Source organism: Pinus tabuliformis, chromosome 4_1, assembly GCF_031772625.1.
Source record: "Pinus tabuliformis cultivar Carrire ecotype Pingquan chromosome 4_1, CPIR1, whole genome shotgun sequence".
Classification (NCBI taxonomy): Eukaryota; Viridiplantae; Streptophyta; class Pinopsida; order Pinales; family Pinaceae; genus Pinus; species Pinus tabuliformis.
In genome coordinates this window covers 468,893,740-468,917,778 of record NC_142303.1, presented here as the reverse complement: position 1 = coordinate 468,917,778, position 24,039 = coordinate 468,893,740, and the positions used below count along the sequence as shown (strand labels likewise).

The window sequence follows — 24,039 nt, the reverse complement described above, 5'->3', positions numbered from 1 at the left end:
CAAGAGGAAAGCGGAACTACAAGTAGGTCTTCTCATCTTCTTTGTCTTATCTATTACTTATAGGAAAAGGCTAAAGTACTTTAAATTGTTGTTCTAGATATGGCTACTTATCTAGGGAATTAGTATTTATCCATAGATACCAAATTCTCCAAAACACAAAGTACCATGTGTTCATGTTAGGACTAAGGACTTACTATTGATGCATCACCATTTCACTCTAAAGGAATTGCAGAGCAACACATTGAGTTGAATTATATTTCAACTAAGGATTAGATGGCTAACATTTTTTATTACATCCTAGAATCTGATTAAGCAACTAAATTCATGTTACAAAATGGCAATGGCAAGTTCCATGGTTGAAAAGTACTTTCAAGTATCACATGCCTGTGACACTTGAAGACTATTGATAGATCAAATGTTAAAGTGAGTACTCTTGATGTTTATGAAAGACATTATAATACCATTATTCCATCTTCTGAAACTATCACTTTAAGGACATTCACCTTGTTGTCAACTTGATATTCGGAGCTACTCATTAATTGTAAGAAGAAGTTAACATTTGGCATCTTGAAGCATGACGTGTAGATTGAAGTTCATGTTTGGTCATGTGTAAGGACATTTCCTTTGGATACGTGTTCAAAAGTAGAGTATGTTGTACTACCGTGAAAATATCATGTATGCCTGAGTAAGAACTCTTGTCAAATATACAGAAGATGCCTTGCATAACATTGTTATGACTGTATTGGCTAAGATATGTTATTCGTACTAAGAATCAGAGGAAGCTGAGAAAAGAAGTTATATAAGCCCTTATTGGAAGATCCAATAGTTCTTGAAGGATATGATTAAGAAAACCCTAGGGTTTGTGGACAAAACCCTAGAGCTAGACCCAAAGTATTGAAAGATGATGATTTCGATGAATGAAGAAACCCTAGATCATGCAAGAAAGGAAAGGAAAGCAACATGGCTAATGATGAGGACAAAGATGATATGTTTGTAGATGGATCTCTATGATTTCTGCAAAGAAGGCAAGGATCAAGGGAGATATGACAAATTCCCTACATTCCTCAAAAGATAAATTCTTTATATCTCTCTTCCTTGATTATTATTGTTTTGTTATTAGTTAGCCTCTTGTGTTTGTTTCTTTTGTTGGGTTATAATTGTTCTTCCATGGCCTCCTAATGAGGTTTGTAGGTACATTGTGAAGGTAGCCAAGACTCTGGCGGCAGATGAAAGCATTGGGAAAAATGAAGCAAAAGTTTATGGCAAGAGGATTCCCCCAAGAAAAAGCACAAACTCAACTTGAGTGTTTTACACTCGAGAGAGACAAATTGTACGGTGTACCTAATGACTGGAAGATCTCCTAATTCAGAGGGAGCAAGCAAACCAACAAGTTTGAAGGATGCCATTATGTCGAAGAGCAGTTAGTGGTGAATTCCAAGTGGATCTACAAGATCTAGCATGCAGCAAATGGCAACATAAAGGAGTACAAAGTAAGGATTCTCCCAGGAAGAGAAAGGATTATGACAAATATTTGGTCGAGCTATCAGACTGAAGAAAGATTTGTACAGACCTCTGGCATGGTATTCTTGAATAGATGGATATCCAATGAGCCCTGGTTGATCTTTTTATCATATGACTTGTTTCTGACGTGAGAAGAAGGAGTCACATTGTAGCAATGGTAGGAGGATTTCCCTTCATGATAGAGGAAGTTGTCAAGCCCTGCTTCAGTGTCAGAGAGAGTTGACCTCTGAGTTCAAGATGAAGGATCTTGGTTGAATACTTTACTTCTTGGAGCTAGAAGAGTGGCAGAAGCCTAGTAAGCATATTATCATGATCCTTCAGAAATTTGGGATGATGGACATCTAGTCCATGGCCACTTCCATGGTAACTAATCTGAAGAAGCTAAGTAACAAAGGGAGCAACCAAATTGCTGCAACAAGATTTGCGCTTGTGTCAAGCAGTTGTGGTAATGATTCCAGTAAAGGATGCAATTGTAGGGATATACAGATTCAAATTGCACAAAGTGTTGAAGATAGGAAGAGCACATTAGGATGATGAGTCAGTTTGGATTCTGCTTGGGCAACAAGCAAACATTTGTCGCACTCAAGACTGCAGAGGCTAAGTATATTGATGCTAGTTTGGCGAGTTGTGAAGTAGTGTGTTATGAATATAATTTATAGAAAATAATAAAAAATATGCAAACAATAATAATCATAATTAATGATTAACTAACTAATACTTAATATTGAAGAGACATGTTCTAAGGACATGTTCGTTTGTGAAGGGGTACCTATGTAGGGTATATAAGCAGGCCCTCACTCTCATTTGTAATCATCTCACTTGTATGCAAATATTCTTATATAGAATATAGTGTCCTATCATGGATATTCTTATATTTCAAATCTTCTAATGTAGTTTGTTGTATACGAACTATACTAACTTTGTCCATTGCATTGGTATCAGAATTGTTCAATCCTCTGGTTGCTTAACCGTTGCACAGAGTCGCGTTCTCCGATCTAGGTCCTTGGCTGTCAAAAGTCATCAACCATGTTGTTGTTGAAGCGTTTCACTACAAGAGTTGGAGTTTCTCCATTTTGCATATCGTCATTGAGGCCTTTGGCCATAAAAGAAAGAGTAGACAAAAAAAAAGTATATATATATAAAATAAGAATTAAAAAAGAGTGAGGAAAAGAAATCAAAAGTTTAAAAAAATTATATAAATAAATAAAAAGGAAATCGAAAAAATTAAATAAATAAATAAAATTAAAAAATTAAAATTAAAAATTAAAAATTAAAAATTATATAAAAAAAAAATTAAAAAAACATATATAAAAAAAATTATTAAAAATATATATATACATAGAAATTAACAAACAAAAAACATATACGAAAACAAAGGTCTCACAGCAGCCACTACTAGGCGAGCCACCATAATTTCCACTAACAACGTTGATACTGTCGCAGCCACCCTAATCGCACAAGACAAAAGGGAACATCACGCCAGCAACCCTGCAATCCTCCATCGTCACCCAGCCGCACTCAATTGTCGATTAAACCGGCCAAAGTTGTAGCCACCCTGATCGCCACAAGACAAAAGGGAACATTGCGCCAGCAACCCTGCAATCCTCCATTGTCACCCAGCCGCACTCATTTGTCGCTTAAACCGGCCAAAGCTGCAGCCACCACCAACATTGAATGCAACTAGAAGCCATCTTCTGAAGTTCTCTGCAGTCGTCTTCATCGCAGCCTACAGCAACTGTCGCATAACCATCTTTCTCCACCAACACACAGACCCTATTCACCATCGTTTTCCATGCCCGCTCCCATCTTCAACCATGGTCATTGCCCGACCGTCTCTAGTTCCCCGCAGTCAGCTATACCTGAATCAAACCACTGCCACTCTTCTATTTAAAAGTCGTGACGGTCCAAAAAAAAATTGGTAAGTCGACTACAACATTAGTTAAAAGAAAAAGTCCATGAGAATCTCTTAGTAAGTCGACAACAACATTATTAATTGAAATAGGAGTACTCAAATTTTGATTTGAGAATAATTAATAATAAAAAAAGAGGAGGTTTCCAAATTAAAATTCAAAGATTAAGGGTAAGTGAAGGGAATATTATAAATTATTAAAAAGATTCAACCCAAGGATTAGGAAAAGAGATTTTAGGTATGGAGGTATTTTAATATAAAAGGTTTTCAAAAAAAGATTTGATTTATAAAATTAGAATTTAAAATTATATATATATATATATTTAAAAAAAAAAAAAAAAAAAGTTAGAGAGTAAGCTAGTGGAGGCAAGATTATTTAAAAACAAAAGGAATATTTTTTTATATATTATAAAAAAAAATGTTAAATTTAAACCATAATCTCATCTCGAAATGCAAAATGGAGTCCAATTCATAAATCAAGGATGGATGATTTTCCTATAAGGGTATTTTAATCACACATCACAAGTTATTACATTAAAAGAGAACATCCCAGGGAAAAAATTTAATATTGCTATTAGTACAAACAACGATGAAAATTACATAAATATTAATCTAGCAAATCGACTATTAATTTCAGATGCCAATGTAGGCAAAACAACAGATATTTTGGAAAAAAATATGAAATTAATGATTAAATAACAGTAGATCATTATGAGTACATATCTCAATTTCATGTTGTAAAAATGTATGACAGAGAGGTTGACATAATTCTTGATCAACCTTGCTTTAAAGAATTGGGTGTGTTCATGTTAAACATGGAGAAGGGAAAAAAAAGTTGATGATCACATTTCGAGACATGACAATGAAGTCAAATTGATAATGCCCTTGTCAGAAGACTTTAAAGATATTACAAAATTGATACCGCAAAAGAATCAAAACACAATATCAGAGACGCAAAAAGGGCTTAAGGAGGTCATATCCAATAAAAACGAAAAAAAATCTCGTTTAAAAGATCATATCCAAAAATTACTAGCACAAGTCAAAAAGTGTAAAACTAAGAAGCACAAGTTTATGCTTAAAGAACCTTAATCAAAAATTATCAGAACAAATTAAGTGTTTAAAAGATGAGAAGTCTGAATGCCAAAGTAAAGTCGACTCAGGAAATGAGGAACTCTTACGTCTCAAAAATCATAATCAGAGTTTACTCACTCAAATTAAGAAACTTAAAAATGATAAGAAATCATTGCACCAAAAATTAGAAAAATTTATCACGGAAGAAGTGTCGAAATCTTCAATCCACGTTGAAGAAAAATATACGAACACCGATCCAATCAATATCACAACTCAAGAAAACGATAAACCAGTTGAAGGAAAAGCATATTCAGATCTTGCAATTCAGACAATGGAAATTCCAAGTGACGATTTTGTATCCAATTTAGCAACATCAGTACCAGAAGTAAATAAAGAAATTGTCACACACATGATAAGGGAAAGTGAAAATAGAAGAACTCCTTATCGACATCCGAATCACAAGTGCAAACTTTTCAATCAATCTATGTACCAGTATCACTCAGAATATAAACGACAAACTTATGTTCCAAGGAATACTGAAGTTTGTACAATCCACTCATGATAAAATTCATCACAAGTTTCCAGGCACCGCAAGATTCCACAGAAGATTAACTTAGGATGGTCTAATCCCTTCTCAATGTGACAAATTTGTTTCACTTAGAGAATCCTATCATCTTGTATCAACGAAGATGACAACTCCAAGAATTCATAGAAGATATGAACAGATTGCAAGACAAGAAGTAGATGACACACCTTGATAGCGATAAGCTTTGAGGACAAAGCTTTTTGAAGAGGAAGGCAATGTTATGAATATAATTTATAGAAAATAATAAAAAGTAATGTAAACAATAATAATCATAATTAATGATTAACTAACTAATAGTTAGTATAGAAGAGACATGTTCTAAGGACATGTTTGTTTGTGAAGGGGCACCTGCATAGGGTATATAAGCAGGCCCTCACCCTCATTTGTAATCATCTCACTTGTATTCAAATATTCGTATACATAATATAGTGTCCTATCATGGATATTCTTATATTTCAAACCTTCTGAAATAGTTTGTTGCATATATGAACTTTGTCCGTCACATTAGCATCAGAGCATTCCTCTGTGTACACAAACTTTGTTCGTTGCACAGTGTGGCTTTGGAAGCTAATTACAGGATTGTTTGATCAAGTGTAGGAGACAACCATCATCACAGGTCAGAGCACATTGAGATCATCGTACCACCACATGGTACAAAAGAGAGCAATAAGGCTCCAATGCATTTCTGCAAACGAGCAGGATGTTGGCATTCTCACAAGGTCTCTATCACAGGGTGAAGTTTGTTTACTTCAGGGACAAGCTTAGATTAGTTGAAAATGCTTCCCTTAATCAAAGGGAGTGTTGATGTTATAGCATCAAAGGCAGACATTCTCCCTAGGTCTGGACATCGTAATGTGGCTAAGGAGAATGGCCCAAAGAGCATCAAGGCCCAGAATTCTCCCCAGGTCGGTGAGTGAGTGCCTTTAGCATCGAGCAGCAGAATTACCATTCAATTAGCATGTAGGAATGGCAATATCCCAGGGTTTCACCATAGGTCACAGGTATCGACCAAGTTCCAAGTGACAACTTGGTTAATTGGCGAATTGCTCCAAGTGACGACTTGGTTAATTGGTGAATTGCTCCAAGTGACGACTTGTCGAGCATGATGTTGATGCTTTCCACATGGTTCTGTAATAGAACATGAGGTGGATGGATTTATCAACATAGCAAGCTCTTACAACCTTTTCTTGGGATAGAGAAATTTTTCAACAAGAGAACATCTGAAGAAGTTATTATGAATACCTCCCTAACTAAGAGGGAGTGTTGAATTTTTGGTAGCTATGGTCAGTGTTTATAATTTGTTCTAGCCCTCCAAAATATATGTGAAATGATAAATATAAATATGGTTTTCATATTGGCTTAAAAAGAGGGAATTGGAATTTTTGGCACTAAAAAAAATCAAGTCAGCCCTCTGTTCATGTCGGCCCAGCATGAAGAGACACCCATTTGGCCTCCCAAGAAGACTATAAATATGCCATTCATCCTCCTCCTCTTGGCACTAATTCAGATCACTCTTTCCTTTGTTCATGCAAAGCTTCTTCTGAGGCAAACCGAGTTTGAGAGAGAGAAAGATAGGAGACCGAATTTTCTAAGGCAGACTGAGGTTATGGGCAGATCTAATTCTCTGAGGCAAACCAAGTTTATAAGGAGACCGAAGTTTCTTCTGAGCAGACCAAATCACTGAGGCAGACCAAATCTCTGAGGCAGATCAAATCTTTGAGGAGCAGTAGACCGGATCTCTGACCAAATTTTTGAGGCTACTTATCTATGCTTAACGGTTAACTAGGTTTGATCTAGGTTTGCTTATGGTAGGTTGACCTTGTCTCTAACTGAAGATCAAATTGTATCTCTTGTTGAATTGAATGATTTCTCTAAGAAAAGTTTGCTAGGATTTTCCCTAAATGGGTTTTCCCAAAGCAAATATTTGTTTCTAGTGTCTTTGGCCATCTCTTTATGATCCTATTGTCATTATTGTCTCTACTTTGAGATCTTCTGTGTAATTATTTAATGATGAATGTGATCACAAGAAAGCTAAGTCACCTGACACGGGGATTCGGGATTCGTGGTGTCGAATTCGGACACGTTGACCCCCCGAAACAGGACACGTAGGATTCGTTATATATTAATTTATTAAAATATATATATATATATATATATATATATATATATATATTAAAAATTAGATATTTCTTACAAAAAATTTAATTAATGATACAAATTTATTGATTTCAAATATAGATCTTCATCTATAGCTATTAGCATGCATAGTACATACAAAATTCAAATACATGTCAATCTATTATCTATTTCTTATGCTTGGCCCTCTTGCCACCACGAGAAATGTCTAACTTTTTAGTCTTGTTGGAAAATCAGGATCTTTGTCATTAATATCACCCTCTAAGCATTAATATCCAGAGGTATCTTTGTCATTACCTCTGTATCTGTATAGGGATCTTTGTCATTAATATCACCCTTTAAGCATTAACATAAGATAGAACAAGTATAACATGTCAAGTCAAGATTTTGTTTGAGTGATGCGTACATTTTTAGGAGGGTCATGATACAGGAGTTCGACAACCAATGTCACTAACATCAAGGTACATAGAGGGATTGGTGCTCTTGATTAAATACGAGTTCCATACCCTAATACATGACAAAATTCAACGGAAACATTGCAATCCCCCAATCCTAAAATCCTGAAAAACTGATAAGTCTGCTGGATTTTGAATGAAATCTAAAATTCTACTTTCCCCATATGAAATCCAATGAGGCCGGAACCACTCTCAAACATCCTAAGTCATTTCATGGTAACGTTAAAAATTTAAGTAAAAGGATGAAAATGAAGATTAAGGAGAATGTCACTTTTACTTTAAGAATTTAACATTACCATGAATAGCATATCAATACTAAGGCCTTGACTTGATCATTAAGCTGCCAAAATGCTTGCCAAATGAAAATATGTGTGGCTGTAATGACCAAATGCGGCCTTTTCATACCCGTGCAGGTCACTTTTGCCGCCTAACGAGTCCTGGAAAACAGGACACGCTACCAAAATCGTGGCACGCAGTCGGATTCAACATGTCAAAATAGGACACGACGTGTCATGGTTTTGGACACGAATCTCGAGAGAATCGTGTCGGACACGATGGATTCGGGATTCATGGGGGCCTATAGGACGAATCCGATTATCTAGCAAGAAAGAATAAATTAAGAATTCATTATAAGTAATTATCATATTAAAAGATGTTAAAATTGGCAACTAGGGCCAAACTCCATGTGGGTCACCTTATTTATGGCGCTGATATTTTTCCTACATTCCTCTTGTCGAGAGGTGTAGGATTGATTTAAAAATCATCCGATTCCGACAAGTATTTCTGGAGATATGAATTTATTTGTATTTATTTGACAAATTGTCAAGGTCGACCCGCAGCTAAATGTGTGGCACACATGCCCAGCAAATCATATAAGTACAAGTGAGGTTGATTCATTATCAACTCATCTCATCTCAACTCATCTTCTCTCTCCTCATCTTATTGGGCAAGCAAGAAGGACGAATTAGGGCAGCCTCTCTCACACGTGCAAGGAGAAGGATGAATTAGGGCAACATTGACTGAATTAGGGCAGCGTTGACATTTCTAGGGCTGTGTTGACGAAACGCTGGGTTGTTTTATGGAGCGTTGACCAAGGAAAGACCTGCGCTGACTTTTTAGGGGTGGATGCGTTGACCAGCGTTGACCTGAAAGTTGACCAGCGTTGATTGGTTAGGGCTGACCGCAGATAGCTGAACTTTTGACTACTGTTTTGACTGATTATTGTGGACTGTTTTGGGCTGCTGAAGATAGCTGTTGAAGACCGAGTTCTTCAAGTTGACTAGAAGTCAATTGGGGGCTGTTTTGACCAAGTTTGACTTCGCTGATTTAAGGTTTGCTGCTGCTGTTATAAAATTACAGAATTTTGAATTGTACTATTTCTCTCTACTGAACTATTGAAGTTTAAAGAAGAATTGATCAAAGGGTTTCCCTGCATTGGGGTTTGTCCCTGGCTAGCCGCCACATCTTGTGTCTCTTGTCTTGGCTTGTTTTCTGTCGATCGTTTAATGTTCTATCTGCACTTTACTTTATGTTTATATGATTGCTAAACAGTGGCTAATAAAAAGATTTGAAGTAAACTGCTCTAAGCATGGAACATAGCATAATTTAACAAAAGACCTTGAGAAATCAACACCAGATACATACAATACAGTGCCTTTCTTTCTCTAAAGCAGTCAACTGATTATTATCAAAGTAATGGTAGGTTGAAATGTTGTGTTTCTCACTGAAAATGCACTTATGTAGTAAGCTTTAAAATAACAAAACAAGATACAGGAACAAGGGGAAACCAATAAGAGAGAGTTGCCTCAAGAATAGAATTTGACACAGGTGTTTCAATAAAAGAGACATACCATATGATATTCAAAAATGCAATAACTACCCAAACTCCCAGAAGGTATGTCAATAGGGTAGCCTGTCTGAATGAATATCTGCATCCCAAGCCCAGCCAGCAAAACAAGATTTTAGCATAACCATCTTCATCCTGGCTCATTATAAGCAAATTTGACTATCTGAAAAACCTAGACTTGATCATTACTTTTTTGAAACGAATCAAACAGTAGCAACACTTAAAATATTAAAGACCCAAGCACACCAAATATGAAAGAAAATAATATTGTGAGGCAAGTATATAACCTCAGGTCTTCTCTCCATTTCTGCAGTAAGAGCGCCAATTGATCCAGGATGAAATCTAACATCATCATCCAAGAATAGTACATACTTGCTGTCTTCATGCATTCTCTCCACACCTGCCTATAGATAAAAAATAATTGTCGCAGAATTACATTACTAGTAAACATACATTTGAACTTCAATGCAGTAATGTGGCAAGCCTCAATACTCTTCATTGTGTGATCTTTCTATCAAATGTTATTAGCAATGGCCCAATTTATTAAGCAAGACAAAATGTCCTAAAGAGAATCCCCATATAAGGTAAATAAGCAAGGGCACAAAAAGCAATAGCAATTAATCGTCAGCTGCTTTACAGATCAAGTCCCCTAATCAACCACTATTGATTTGTTAAGACTTTATTTATTTCCAGCCAAGGGTTCAGATTAAATATTTTATCTGAAACATAGTGTTACAAAAACTTTCCCACATTGTAACTTTTGACTGATGTACTCTTTTAGTCATGTTGACCTGCTTTTGTGGTCATTTGTTGGACGTGAATACACTTATCTCAGTAATTCTGCTATCCCATTTTTTTTTAAATGTCTCAAAATGCACCAAGGTTAGCCTAGACCTAACAGAACTTTCAAAATACTCAGAAGAGCATAGAAAAAGGCAATTTCACAATTTTTTCTGATAATTTCCCCATGATAAGAAATCACCAACAAAATATAGTGATCCTTTCTCACATTTACAAAATTCATGATGTTTTCTTAAAATACTGCTGGTGCATAAGTCTATATGAGGCAATTTTGGGTCTCATTTGCTTCCTTTCCACTCGCTATATGAGAAAAGAGTGTTCCAGCATGATTAGAGGGCAGAAACTTGGTGTTTAATCAATGTTAGGCTTCAACAAATCTTTCAAGGATTGTGCAATATTTTGCACCTTTTATTGTTTGCCAGTTTTTTGCCTTCAACAAATCTTTTCGAGGATTGTTTGCCTTTACTTTAAATGTACATCCCAGCACCATTGTCACAACTTAGGAACACAAAACTATCAACCTTCAGGGAACAAAAGCATTGCAAGGACAAGCTCGCTATAACAGATGAAAGCCAAAAGCCAATTTATACTAGATATGAAAATTACTAAGGACAGACTATGAACCCACTACAAGACATTTGACAAACTGCTGAACATAGACTTATAGGAAAATGACATGCAGGAGCATTAGTCCTGGTTAGGGGGAAATGCAGCAAAAGAACTAAAGGAAATATGACTAAATATGGATGCTAGAGAATGCAATAGATCAATTAACTGGAAGACCAAAAGACCAGAACTGCTACAGGAAAAATAAATAGATGAATTATGACAACAGAAGAAATTAGCAAGAACAAAGACAGAAAACAGAACAAAACCACAAAATAGCAGCAGTGTGAGAGGAGCAGTTGGAGAGACCCTGAGAAAGAGAAGGGTCTGAGAAACAAAAAGGAAATTTTAACTGGAAATGTCTGTACCATAATGTTATTATTGAAATACAAAACACATTGAGTTCGGTGTCCAGAACTGTTGGAATGTCTTCTGTGCATTGTTGCTGCCTAACTGCTGATTGCAGGATGCTGAGTCGAAAACCTGAGAAAGGCCTAATTGCATGGAAATGGCATCACAAATGACAATACATGAGGACCACTCCAGATGATCATCATTTCCTTCTTGCAGAAGATGATATTGTTGCTAATTTCCTTTATAAATGGGGTAATTGTTGCTTTCATATTTATTAGGAGATCAACTAAGCTTGCAAGGCAGGCTTCCTTTTCTGTCAAACAGGTATGTTGTAGTCTGCATGTTTCCAGTGGTCCTTGTCCAAACATCTAGCAGCGTGTCTTCTTGAAGAGAAGGCTAGAAATCTAAATCTGGAATAGTTTAGAGGGAATTCACAACCCATAATTCCTATTCTAAATGCAATGGCTTATAAATTTGAGGTTGTTGACATTGGCCACATCCTGAATGCTGAGATGAGTCATGGCTCATGTTACCCCCTTCAAAATCCATGACTTATTAAGCTATTTCACAAATTCACATAGGCATCTTTCTCTCACCAACAAAGAAGGGTGGATTGCAGGTTGTGAGAGACACTTGGAGGCCCAGCTCCTTGTTCTGTCTTTCCCATGCACTGTTCATCATCCAGGGCAACAACAAAAGTGTAAATGGGGTATATCGTTGGTTTGATGAAGGCTCTTCCATGGGCATACTTCAGCATGGGGTTTCCATTTGGGCATGTTGACACATGTTTGTTCAGATGGCCCACATCCCCATTGAATGTCTTGTACATCGATTGTACCCATAGTTTTCAAAACCAGCCTTGCTAACCGGTTACCGGTCTAACCAGCCGGTTAGCAGGCCCACCGGTCGAAACCGCATTGTGTGGAGATGGATCTCTCTGGAGCCCTACCGGATGAGGTAATCTTGGAAGTATTTGATGAAGAGTGGGTACAAACAGTAGATTATGAACATATACCATTCAGATGCTGCAAATGCCATGAGCATGGGCACCTAGTCAGAGACTGCCCTCTCAGTAAAATAGAAAATAGGAACAAAGCTGACACTATGAAAGATACTGAAAGCTATCACAAAGTGGCACATAAAGAAAAAGGAAGCAAAAGAGGGCCAAAGACACAAAAATCAAGAGGACAGCAAACCAGTCAGAACAGGTTCCAAGTTCTCAAAGAGGAAGAAGGTGTTACAAAAGAAGATCACACAGAAGTAGTTACGTCGGGGGAGGAGGGCATAGCACAAGATAATATCAAGCAGAAAGAAACTACGATGAATGAAACAAAGCCGGAGATGGACCATGAAATGACCCAGAGTGAGATGGAAATGGAGGACCATGAACTACAGGAGATACTGGAGAAAGAGAACCTAGATCTACAAGGTTTCTTGGATCAAGGAACCAGGGAAGGCATAGATTCATTACCACCAGAGGAGTTCAGCAGAGTTCAGCAGTTGTTCTTATGGAAAACTCAAACCAAAGGAATGCAGGGGCAAAGAAACAAGGAAAAATTGGGCAGCGAAGGTGTGAAAATGATGAAAACCACACCAGGATTAGCACCCAGAAACCCAGGAAAGAAAAGAGGCAGAAAAAAGCAGAATGAGCTTTTGATGGAATGTGGAAAGCTAATGATAGATTCAGGTAAGATGAAAGACCTAACCAACTACTCCTTTACAAATCTTTAATTATGAAGTTTACTTCTTGGAATATTAGGGGTCTAGGTAGTAAAAGAAAACAAAGAATTCTGAATAATAGAATGAAACAAGTAGCTCCGGATGTGATCTTCATCCAGGAAACCAAATGTTCCATTCAAAAAATAAAAGAAATCCACAACAAATGGCTTAATAGATTTGAGTTTCTGGAAGTCAAAGCAGAAAATACTGCAGGTGGGGTTCTCACTCTTTGGAATCCCCAAAAAATCGGCATAATAGATGCTGAAGCATCTAGAGATTATTTATCTATGGTCATTCAGCCTGTGGGAGACAAGGAAACCTACCTGCTAACGAATGTGTATGGTCCTCAAAGAATAGATGAGAAACTTAGGTTTCTAAATTCTCTAGAGGATCTCCGAAAAAGACATGCAGGATTACCATGGATTTTGGAGGGTGATTTCAACATGATCAAATCACTTTCGGAGAAAAAAGGGGGAACCAGAATTACAAGTAAAGATTCGGTCGCTTTTCAAACTTTCATAGATAACATGAAGTTAGTGGACATGGTAACAAGTAATGGTCTCTTTACATGGAACAACAAAAGAGGAGGTGAGTCTCAGGTGGCCTCAAAATTAGATAGATTCATGATCTCAGAGGATCTTATGCTCATAGAAAAAGAAATGATAGCAAGAGTCCTCCCATTTGGAGGCTCAAATCACTGGCTGGTTCAACTAGAGGTGCAAGACATTGGAGCCCCTACGAATAGACCTTTTAGATTTGAGAATATATGGCTCTCCCACCCAGATTTCATTGGTAACATTACAACCTGGTGGTCAGAAGATCTGAATATTCAGGGCTCAAGAATGTTCCTTCTTCATAAGAGGCTAAAACACATCAAGCTCGGGCTCAAATACTGGAATAGAAAGGAATTTGGCAATATTTTTGAAGCTAAAAAATCTGTTGAAGATAAAATGCAGGTACTCAATCAAGCCCTTATCACGGATGGCTTTGACAAAGACAAAAGTGATCAGGTTTCCAAATGCCATCAAGACTGGGAGAATTTATGCAAACCAGAGGAAATATATTCGAGACAAAAGTCTCGTGTTCAATCGCTGAAAGAAGGTGAGAGGAATACTAGATTTTTCCACAGATCCACGATTGAGAACAGAGCCCATAACAGGATTTCCTCGATCAAGGACAAGGATGGTAATTTTCTCAATTCTCATAAGGAGATAGAAGTTGTGCTAGTTCGGCACTTCAGCGATATTGCTAAAGAAACAATTTCAAATCGAGAACAGGCCATCAGGGATCTTACAAGACATATACCCAGTCTAGTCTCTAGAGAGGACAATTATAACCTTAACAGGCCAGTGACTAAAGAGGAGATCAGCGAAGTCCTTAGGGAAATGCAGAATGGTAAGGTGCCAGGCCCTGATGGTTTCAGTGTGGACTTTTTCAAAGCCTGCAGGAGTATATTCAAACAAGACATTCTGAATGTAGTGGAAGATTCCAGAAGGAATAAGACCATTTTGAAAGCGCTCAATACCTCCTTTATTGCCCTGATCCCTAAACAGGACTTGGCTCAAACTCCTGATAGGTTTAGACCCATTGCTCTTTGCAATGTGGTTTATAAGATTATTTCTAAGGCAGTGGCCAATAGACTCAAGCCTCTCCTTCCCACTCTAGTTTCGGTGGAACAATCTGGTTATGTGGAAGGTAGACAGATTCTTGATAATATCATCCAAGCTCATGAAGTTGTGCACTCTCTAACCAGCAATAGGAAGGCAGGAATGATTATGCAATTGGATATAGTTAAAGCCTATGATAAGCGAATTGGACCTATATTAGGAAAGTTCTTATTGCTTTTGGGTTTGATCACAGCTGGTAAGATGGGTCATGGCCCTGGTCACTTTTGCCAGCTTTTCTATTCTGGTTAATGGCTCTCCCTCGAAGACTTTTATTCCTTCAAGAGGCCTCAGACAAGGAGATCCTCTCTCGCCTTTTCTCTTCATCCTCATGAAGGAAGGATTGGGCAGGTCTATCAAGAATGCAAAAGATTCGGGTCAGATCAAAGGTCTCCAACTTTCAGATGATGGATTGGCCTTGACTCATCATCAATTTGTTGATGATACCATGCTGCAGGGAATCCCAACAGTCAAAAAAGCTCTCGCATATAAACAAATCCTATGAGACTTTGCCAAGGCTTCAGGTATGGAAGTGAATCTTTCCAAATCAAAAAAAAAAAATCTTTAATACTAATATAGCCATTCAGAGAAATATTTCCAGAATTCTGGGCTTTCAAAGAGACATCCTTCCTTCAAAATATTTGGGAATGCCTCTTACTGATAAACCTCTACACGAGCATTTGGGAGCCAGTGATCAACAAGATGCAGGACAAAATCAAGAAATGGACTATAAAATCTTTAAACTTGGCTGGAAGGCTGGTCCTCACAAAATATGTTCTTCAAGCAATCCCAGTCTTCATGCTATCAGTGATCCCAGCTCCTAAAGGAGTCTTGCAACATTTCAGATCCATTCAAAGAGACTTTCTTTGGGGTAAAGGGGAGGAAAGAAAGAAATGGGCCTTGGTGGCCTGGGATAAAATCTGCAAACCTAAAAACCATGGGGGACTAGGATTGGATGATCCGGAGATTCTTAGCAAGGTTTTAGGGGCAAAATTATGACGGCATTGGGTCAAAGATCCAAAGGCACAATGGGCTAGTATATGGAACAGGAAATATGCCAGATCTTGGCAGTCGAATGATCACATAAGAATGTCTGGAAGCATTAAAGGCTCACAAGTCTGGAACAAGGCCTGGGAGAATAGAGGATTGGTACAAAAAAATAGCTTCTGGGAAATCAGAGATGGAAATTTGGCCTTATTTTGGGAGGATAAATGGCAACAGGAACCCATACTAATATCAGAGGACTTTGTGGATCTCAAGAATGAGACAAACTCTAAAGGATTAATTAAGGTAAAAGATTTCTGGGATCACACCAATAGTGCAGGTAAATGGAGAACCTGGAGGCACCTGGAATACAGGGATGGCAGCCCTTTGAAAGAAAAGGCAAACGAGCTTAGGAATTTGATGGAGCAAAGGAGAATATTGGTTACCGAGGGGTAGGACCAACTCAGATGGGGCAACAATAATGAGGGTTGCTTTAATCTCAAGGAGGGAAAACGATTACTCCTTGAGCTGGATTCCCAAGTACCAGACAGGATTTGGTTGAACCTATGGAGGCATCAAGGCTGGATGAAGATCAAACTTTTCATGTGGCTGGTTTATCATAAGAAAATCTTGACCTGGGAAAACATCAGGAAGAGGGGAGTTTTGGGGCCTTCCAGATGCCAGCGCTATGGTGAACAAGAAGAAACTATGGAGCATCTTCTTAACAATTGCAGTTTTACCTCAGGGTTGTGGGATTCGTTAGCTGCCTTATTCTAGCAGACAGACAAATACCAAAGGTGTATGAATATCTAGACACGGCTTGGGCTCTCTCACCAGGCTTTGTTATATGGAATGTCTAGAAAGAAAGGAACAAAAGAATATTCAAGAATGAGAAAAGCACCCCCCATCGACTATTTGAGCAGATCTTACACCAGATTAAGGAAACGGTTGGTACCATTGTAAGGACCCCCCCTAAGAACCCTCCTTCAGTTGCAGAGTCGAGGATTCTTAGTCGATTGGGATTGCAGGGGCTCATCCCTCAAGGGAGGGTCTCTGAGCAGGAAATCTGGCACCCTCCCCCACAAGGTTTTTTAAAATACAATATTAACGGGGCTTCAAAAGGCAACCCGAGAACTGCTGGTTTTGGAGGGGTGTTGAGGGATAAAAATGGCAGCATTCTTGTCATCTTTCACTACCATTTAGGAAAGGCCACTAACAATATGGCAAAGCCCATGGCTATGGAACAGTGTCGCGACTTTCTAAAGCAGGATAACCGCCAAAATGTGATTCTTGAAGTTGATTCTCAGCTAATTGTTAACTCAGTCAAGAGAATCAGCGATGGTACAGCGCCAGAAAAAGTCTCCAAACACTGGAGACTGATCCAAGTCTTTCAGAGGATTCAACAACACGTCCAAAGCCTTCGCACAGTCAGGTTTAATCATGTGCGAAGGTCGGCCAATAAATTGGCGGATATTATGGCCAATCATGGAGTGAACCATCCTGAGTGTAAGGTTAAAATAGAACGGCAAGATATGCCTCAGAACAGCTTAAAGTCGGTTTGTCATAACCAGGTTAAAGAGGATCGCAGGGTGTTTCAACATAGAGCCTGGGAGGCTGGTTCCAGATGACTAGGTTCCTTTTTGTGTTTCGGCCCATCTCTCAATCTGGCCCGTGTGGAAGGCAATTCACTGTCGGTCTCCGCATCCCAGAAAATTTTGGAAACAGAGGCTACAGAGGCAAAATGTGCGGAAGAATCGAATTCGCAGTTTATGGGCAGGAGGATCGGAATCCGAATTTTTTCGGCGGGCTGGAATACCGCGGGTTTTCTCACTTTGGACACCATACCGCTCTTGGAGCGGTTTTCGGCATATCGCATGCATTCTAGGCAGAAAGCGGTTTTGAAGTTTCGGGAGCGATTCCATTCATCAATCGACACGTGGCCAAGGGGAGGGACCAAATACCACCCTCATCACGCGCTATTGTTCGGTCCACTTGACCCGTGCGATATGATTCTTGATCGTTGGATTAATCATGGCGGATCGACGGTCAGGAAGGATCATGCTTGTCAGCGGTTCCGGGAGTTAAGCGCCGAGCAGATTGGCACCATGATTTTCTCCTTGGCCGTTGGATCCGTAGAGAGGAATGGATGGTTCAGATTAAAAGGCAAGGCGGGAGGGGCAATAGTTCCCGGGCGGGAAACAATGTCCTGAGTTCGATGAAATGTGGACCCGGCTTCCTTTTGGAATTTATTTCCTTTTCTATTAGGACCCGTATGTTTAAGGTTTTATGGGCGCTAGGAGCCAGCTCTTTTTGTCTTGCCTCCGCTGATATTTGAAGGGAAGTTTGTTAGGTTTTATTTTCGTTGGTTTGGTTTGAAGTCTCGGTGGACAACGCGCTGCCTGGGACCCACAGGCCCTCGTAGGCCCTATACTTTATGTAATTATTTTCCTTTTTAATAATATAGAAGGCTCGACTCTTGCTTCAACAAAAAAATATATATAAATATATTATGATTATAATTTATATATACTATATAATTATAATTATATAAAATATATATAGTTTTTAACGTGTTAATGGACCAGTGTATGACCGAAAAAGAAGAAAGAAAACAATCACAATCGTTGACCACAATTGGACTTGTAGCGAACAATCTCTCGATCACCTTGGACTTTGCACGCGCAAACAGATGCTGGCAGTGGATTGTTCCACGGTGGCACGGTTGTTCCACGCCAGAACTACAGACGTCATGATTGCTCCTCCACGGCACGTTGTTCCTCCACGCCACTGAGCTTAGGGAACTGCACCATTGTTCGAAGAGCAACGGCTTTGCCCCCACAAAGCACAGTGCATCACTGTTCCGAGAGCAGTAGCTTTGCAGCAGCGAAACAATGGAGCAGGCTGAGGATAGGAGACTTGTAGGGCCTGACAGCCAGCAAGGTGATGTGGGGTGTCACCAAAAGAATTTTGGCTCTGATACCACTGTTAGAAAAAAATGATTTCTAATTGTTGACTGATTTCTGAGAATACACAGATATTTCTGTATGTAATATATTTGATAAGATGATAATATTAGAATGATGATTACAACGATGAGGCGGTGCTCCTTTAATAGGAGTTGATTGGCCATTCCTAATTAATTGATTGCAATTAACCATTTAATTATTTAGATAATATTTTAACATTTTATGAGTTTAAATTCATGACAACATATATTTTATATTATACCCCAAAGAGATAAATAGCCACAATTCACTAGGGTTGTAACTTTTCAAAAAAAAAAAGATAAGGTTGTAAATAAAAGATCTATAAAGAAAAGTTTTATATTATAAAAGGGTATTTTAAAGAAAAGTTCAAGTCATAAAATTATTGAAAATATATATAAGTACAAAGTGGGTATTATTATAGAAGGTTACTTAAAAGATCCTTATATTAAAGTATATAAAGGGTTAGATCTAGAACTATAAAGAGACATAAGGATAACAAGTTATAACAAAGGAAGAGTACTTTTAAAAGCATTATAATAAATATAGGGAGCAGTTTATTTAAATAGTGGAGCCATATTAACTTTTTTTAAGTGGGAAATATATATATATATATATATATATATATATATATATATAAGTCAAAAAGGATATTTTTATAAGAGATCTAAAAGGTTATACAAAGAAAATAATATATAAGGGGTTATAAAGTTTATACATTTCACTAAAGAAAGTTAGGGGAAATTGCTAAGGATTCAATACTAAGGTTTTAAGGAATAATAAGTTTGAAGGTTATTACTGATAAAGAACAACAACAAAAAAAAGCTCCCCCAAGAAAAAGAGTACTATGGTACAAGATTACAGAAGGAGGAAATAATAATATTTTATTATAGAGATTAAGAAGGTGTTATCTTCGAAAACCCTAATTTCATCTCGGAAAAGGCAAATGGAGTCTAATTCAAAAGGAGAGGAAGGAAAATTTTCCTATAAAAGTATTCCAATTGCATATTATAGATTAATTACATTAAAAGGGGATACCTAAGGGAAGGAAATTAATATCACATCAACACAAGTCACGAGTTAAATTACATCAATGTTAATCTAGCAAATTAACTATTAATTCCAAAGTCAGACATAGGAGAAAGAACAGATATTTTTGGCAAAAAAGAATATGAAATTAATGACTTACAAGTAATAATTGACCACTATGAATGCACCTCTCAATTCCATGTCGTAACTATGTTTAACCCAAAAATTGACATCATTTTGGGTCAACCTTGGTTAAAAGAATTGGGTACGTTCATCTTAAACTTAGAAAAAAAGATTTTGATGTGACAATGAAGTCAAAACCGATAAAGCCTTCATCAGAAGACTTTAAGGATATTTCGGAATTAATGTTTCAAGATAATAAAAAAACTATACCAAAGAAACAGAAAGAGCTTGAAGAAGTCATTTCCAATGAAGACAGAAATTTTGTGCCTCAGAGAACATAATGAAAAACTACTCGAACAAGTCAAGAAAGCTAAAGCCATAAAGAAGGAACTCAAGAAGCACTTGTTGGAACAAGAAGAAGAAAATTTACATTTAAAGAACCTTAATCAAACATTATTAGAACAAATCAAAAGTTTAAAAGATGATGAGGCTACTAAGAATAAAATCAACAATCCAAAAAGCGAAGAGGTTTTACATCTAAGGAATCATAACCAAAATCTCCTTACACAAATAAAGAAGCTTAAACGTGACAAGAAGTCACTAAATGACAAGTTAGAACAATTTCAAGAAGTAGTATCGAAGTCTCCAGTCGTTTGAGTCCAAGTTGAAGAAAATGGAATGAATACTAATCCAGTGAATATCACAACTCAAGAAGAAGATACGGAAGGAAATTCCAAGTGGAGATTTTGTAACCAACTCGACGACATCAAAACCTTAGGTAAATCAGAACTAGCCACACACATGATAAGGGAAACCAAAAGAACTTTGTATCTACATCTGAATCACAAGAACAAACATCCCAATCAATCTACGAATCTGTATCACTCAGAACATAAACAAAAAACTTATGTTTCGAAGAACACTGAAGTGCACACAACTCAGTCTAGTGATAACAGTTCATCACAAGTTTCCAGTAATCAAAAGATTTCACAAAAGATTAATTTAGGATGGTCAGATCCTTCCTCCGTGCGACAATTTTATATATCACTCCAAAGATCATATCAACTTGTATCGACAAAGATGATTGTCCCAAGACGAGGAGACATTCATAGCAGAAAAAAAGATCAAACCCTTTCATTAGCAAGCTTTGAAGACAAAGCTTTTTGAAGAGGAAGGAAATGTTATGAATATAATTATGTAAAAGTAATAAATATAGATAATAAATAATAAACATAATAATATGTAAATAAGTAATAATTAGTTAAACAAAGTGGCATTTATAAGGAGACATAAATGTTCATAAAGGGACACCTACTTGGTATATAAGCAAGCCCCTCACTCTCAATTGTATCATCATTCTTATTCATACATTTTAATATATGTTCTTGTATCTCAATGGAGATCTACATATTCCATGTCTTCCGGAGAATTTAACTTGAAGAACGAACTTTGTTCGCTTACAATCTACTCCGCCAAGCAAGCACCTAAAGAGGCAATAAATAATCTTCCACATGCTAAGACACCAAGCCTATTGTGTTGAAGCCACCACAAGCTTCAACACAATTTGGGTATAATTATTTTTTATACCTATTTATCTTTGATATATTAATATATAATATTTCTTACTTAAGAATCTTTGTGGAATGATCTTATTACATTAATACTTGTCATGAAATGAAAATTGCTCTATTATATGTTCCATTTGTTCTAAAGTCAAAATAAATATATCAAGAAACCACTTCACTATTATGCATTTCCAAACAACTAACAAATAGCAAATTGAACAAATGAAACAAAGTTGTCCACAAGGAAGGAAAAATCCTAGTTAAAGAGGTCATCCACCAAGTCCGATAGCTATCAAGACGGTTCTAAAGAACAACCCCCTTGGGAGGAGATGTACATGTATCACGACTAACTATTATGTGTGCTGTCACTTTGGGGACTTTAAAATGGTCAGCAAACAAAAGGCAAGTTAAAATTGAACTTACCAGCTGGTTATGTATTTTTTGGCTGCATGTTGTCGACAATCCAGCTACAATAACTTTTGCATCAACTCGATCCTAAAAAATAAGTAGTTCCGAGAAAAGGAAATCAGTATTTCATTACAACACCAAAGCAATCAATACACATCCTTCCAAATACAACCAAACCATATTTGTTCATGCCAAGGAAATAACATTACAGGGAAAACAGCCATTCAACTAGTTCTATAAACGACACAGATTATAATGTAAAAAATCTTGCTTGATATTCCTCGACTGAATGCAATTTAACTGAAATAGTAAGCAATATTAGACATGGAATCACATAGTATAAATCAATAACCATTGAATGGAAACCTATACTCAGTCTCAAACTTCTCTCTTCTTTCAGATTTTAAAATTGACAAAGAAAATGCTTCAACACTTAGTTGATTAAAGAATGTAGTTCACAAATTATGCATATCCACTAATATCAGCAGAGTTACGTTTAAGACAATGCCCACTAATCAAAACAAAGGTGAGACATTAGCATTAACTTCCTTTCAAATGGATTTAGCATATGCAGTATCCAAGTGAGGAAAGATGGTGCTGTAACTCCATGAGGGAGCATAGGTATCAAGCTATTTCCCTCATACTGGCATGTCACTGGTTTCATTTTCACTGAGGTACAATGGCTTACAAGTACATAATATCATTAGCAGTTTGTTTCATCTTTGTTTAAAATTTACAATAACTCTTTATTCATTATTACACAGTTTGTTTACAACATAAACAGAAAGGAGTATGAGATGACCAATCCAACTAATCTAGCTCTCAATACAGTTATTGTTGAAATTTGGGGCAGCTAGGGATGAAATTCCCCAAGAGAAACCCATCTTGCCCCAAAGAGAATTTAATTTGGGTAAAGGAAATTATTATTTGGCCCTCCTCTTATTATTATTTAATGTCACAAATTTATTTGGGCAAGCAATCATTAAGGAATTTATTAAATATATTTAGAAGCAAATTTGAATTTGTGTTTCCCCCCATAATATACAAGTCGGCCTCATAATATTCATGTCAGTCTGCCCCAATGGTCGCAACCCTTCACATGGTGGATCAACTATAAATTGGCACCTATCCTCCACTATTTGGCATTCAATTTTGAGAGCATCTATGGTAGTTTTTGGGCATCTGTGGCATCTCTATCTGAGGCAGCCGAGACCTATAGAAGCTATTCTGAGGTGGAGAAGAAGATCGAGATTGTTACCTTTCCTTGTGTTTTTACAGGCCGAGTTTGAGAAGGGTTAAGTACGACATTCTGTACACAGTTTGGTGATGTGTTTGTCTTGGAATCAGGGCCAAAGTATTGCAGGAGGGTCGAACCCTAAACAGATGGAAATCACCCTTGGAAACAGACCTAAGACCTGGCCGAATTCTGGGCATAATCCTTGCAAGCTTTTTGAGGTGTAACAGGCCAAAATCTCTGTCAATTGCAGGAAGGTTGAACCCTAGCTTTGAGCTAATTTCTAGGCTGGAACCACTATAAAAGGAAGCTGCATTATCCAAAACTGGTAGCGCAGAGATACAGGACTTGAGCGAAGTTTGTGGAGGAGTTTTAGGGCTGACGTCACAGAAATCCCTAGCCAGGACCAAGGTGTTTGAGTCTTCCAAGCAGACGTCAGATTTATTTTCTTGTATAATGTATTGCAAAAATTAATAGGTCCTGGTTGGTCAAATTATATGGCAGGCTGTGTACAATGTTAAGGGCTGTGTAAAAGTTGCTAGAGGGCATATCTGAGAAGCCCTTAGTGTCCAAAAAGGGCTTGTCATCGAGCCCTCATTCATTGAGCTCAAAGGTATAATCATCTGTGATTGGGCAGTGTTCTTATGGTAATGACAGTTGTCCTTATGACAATATTATATGACAGTAATATGACATGGCAGTCCTTATATGACTATGATATGACATGACAGTTCTTATATGACAATGATATGACATGGCAGTTCTTATATGACAGAGATATGACATGGTTGTTCTTATGACAGTGATATATATATGATGTATGGCATGAAAACTATACATGCATTGTCCTTATGGCAGTTTGATACATGTGATGTATGGCATGACAGTGACGCATGACTTCATGATATTATATGGCAGTGATACTTCTAGTTCTGATGATTGGACTGCAGTGATCTATGACAGTGATGTTTGGGCAGTGCTATTTGCACATATGACAGTGATATTTGGGCAGTGACACTTATACTTATGATAATGATATATGGA

The 24,039-nt window shown here is 37.3% G+C and overlaps 1 protein-coding gene across 1 annotated transcript in view; it reads right to left on the bottom strand.

Annotated features, from left to right (window-relative positions):
- LOC149176471 (Nucleotide-diphospho-sugar transferases superfamily protein) overlaps positions 1-24,039 on the bottom strand; it is a 204,115-nt gene that overhangs the window by 100,642 nt on the left and 79,434 nt on the right. Inside the window, exons 5-7 of the mRNA XM_089419923.1 lie at positions 21,777-21,848; positions 9,812-9,928; positions 9,529-9,606 (exon numbers count right to left, since the gene is read on the bottom strand). Coding sequence (XP_089276049.1) covers positions 9,529-9,606; positions 9,812-9,928; positions 21,777-21,848 — 267 coding nt within the window. The remainder of the gene's footprint in view (positions 1-9,528; positions 9,607-9,811; positions 9,929-21,776; positions 21,849-24,039) is intronic.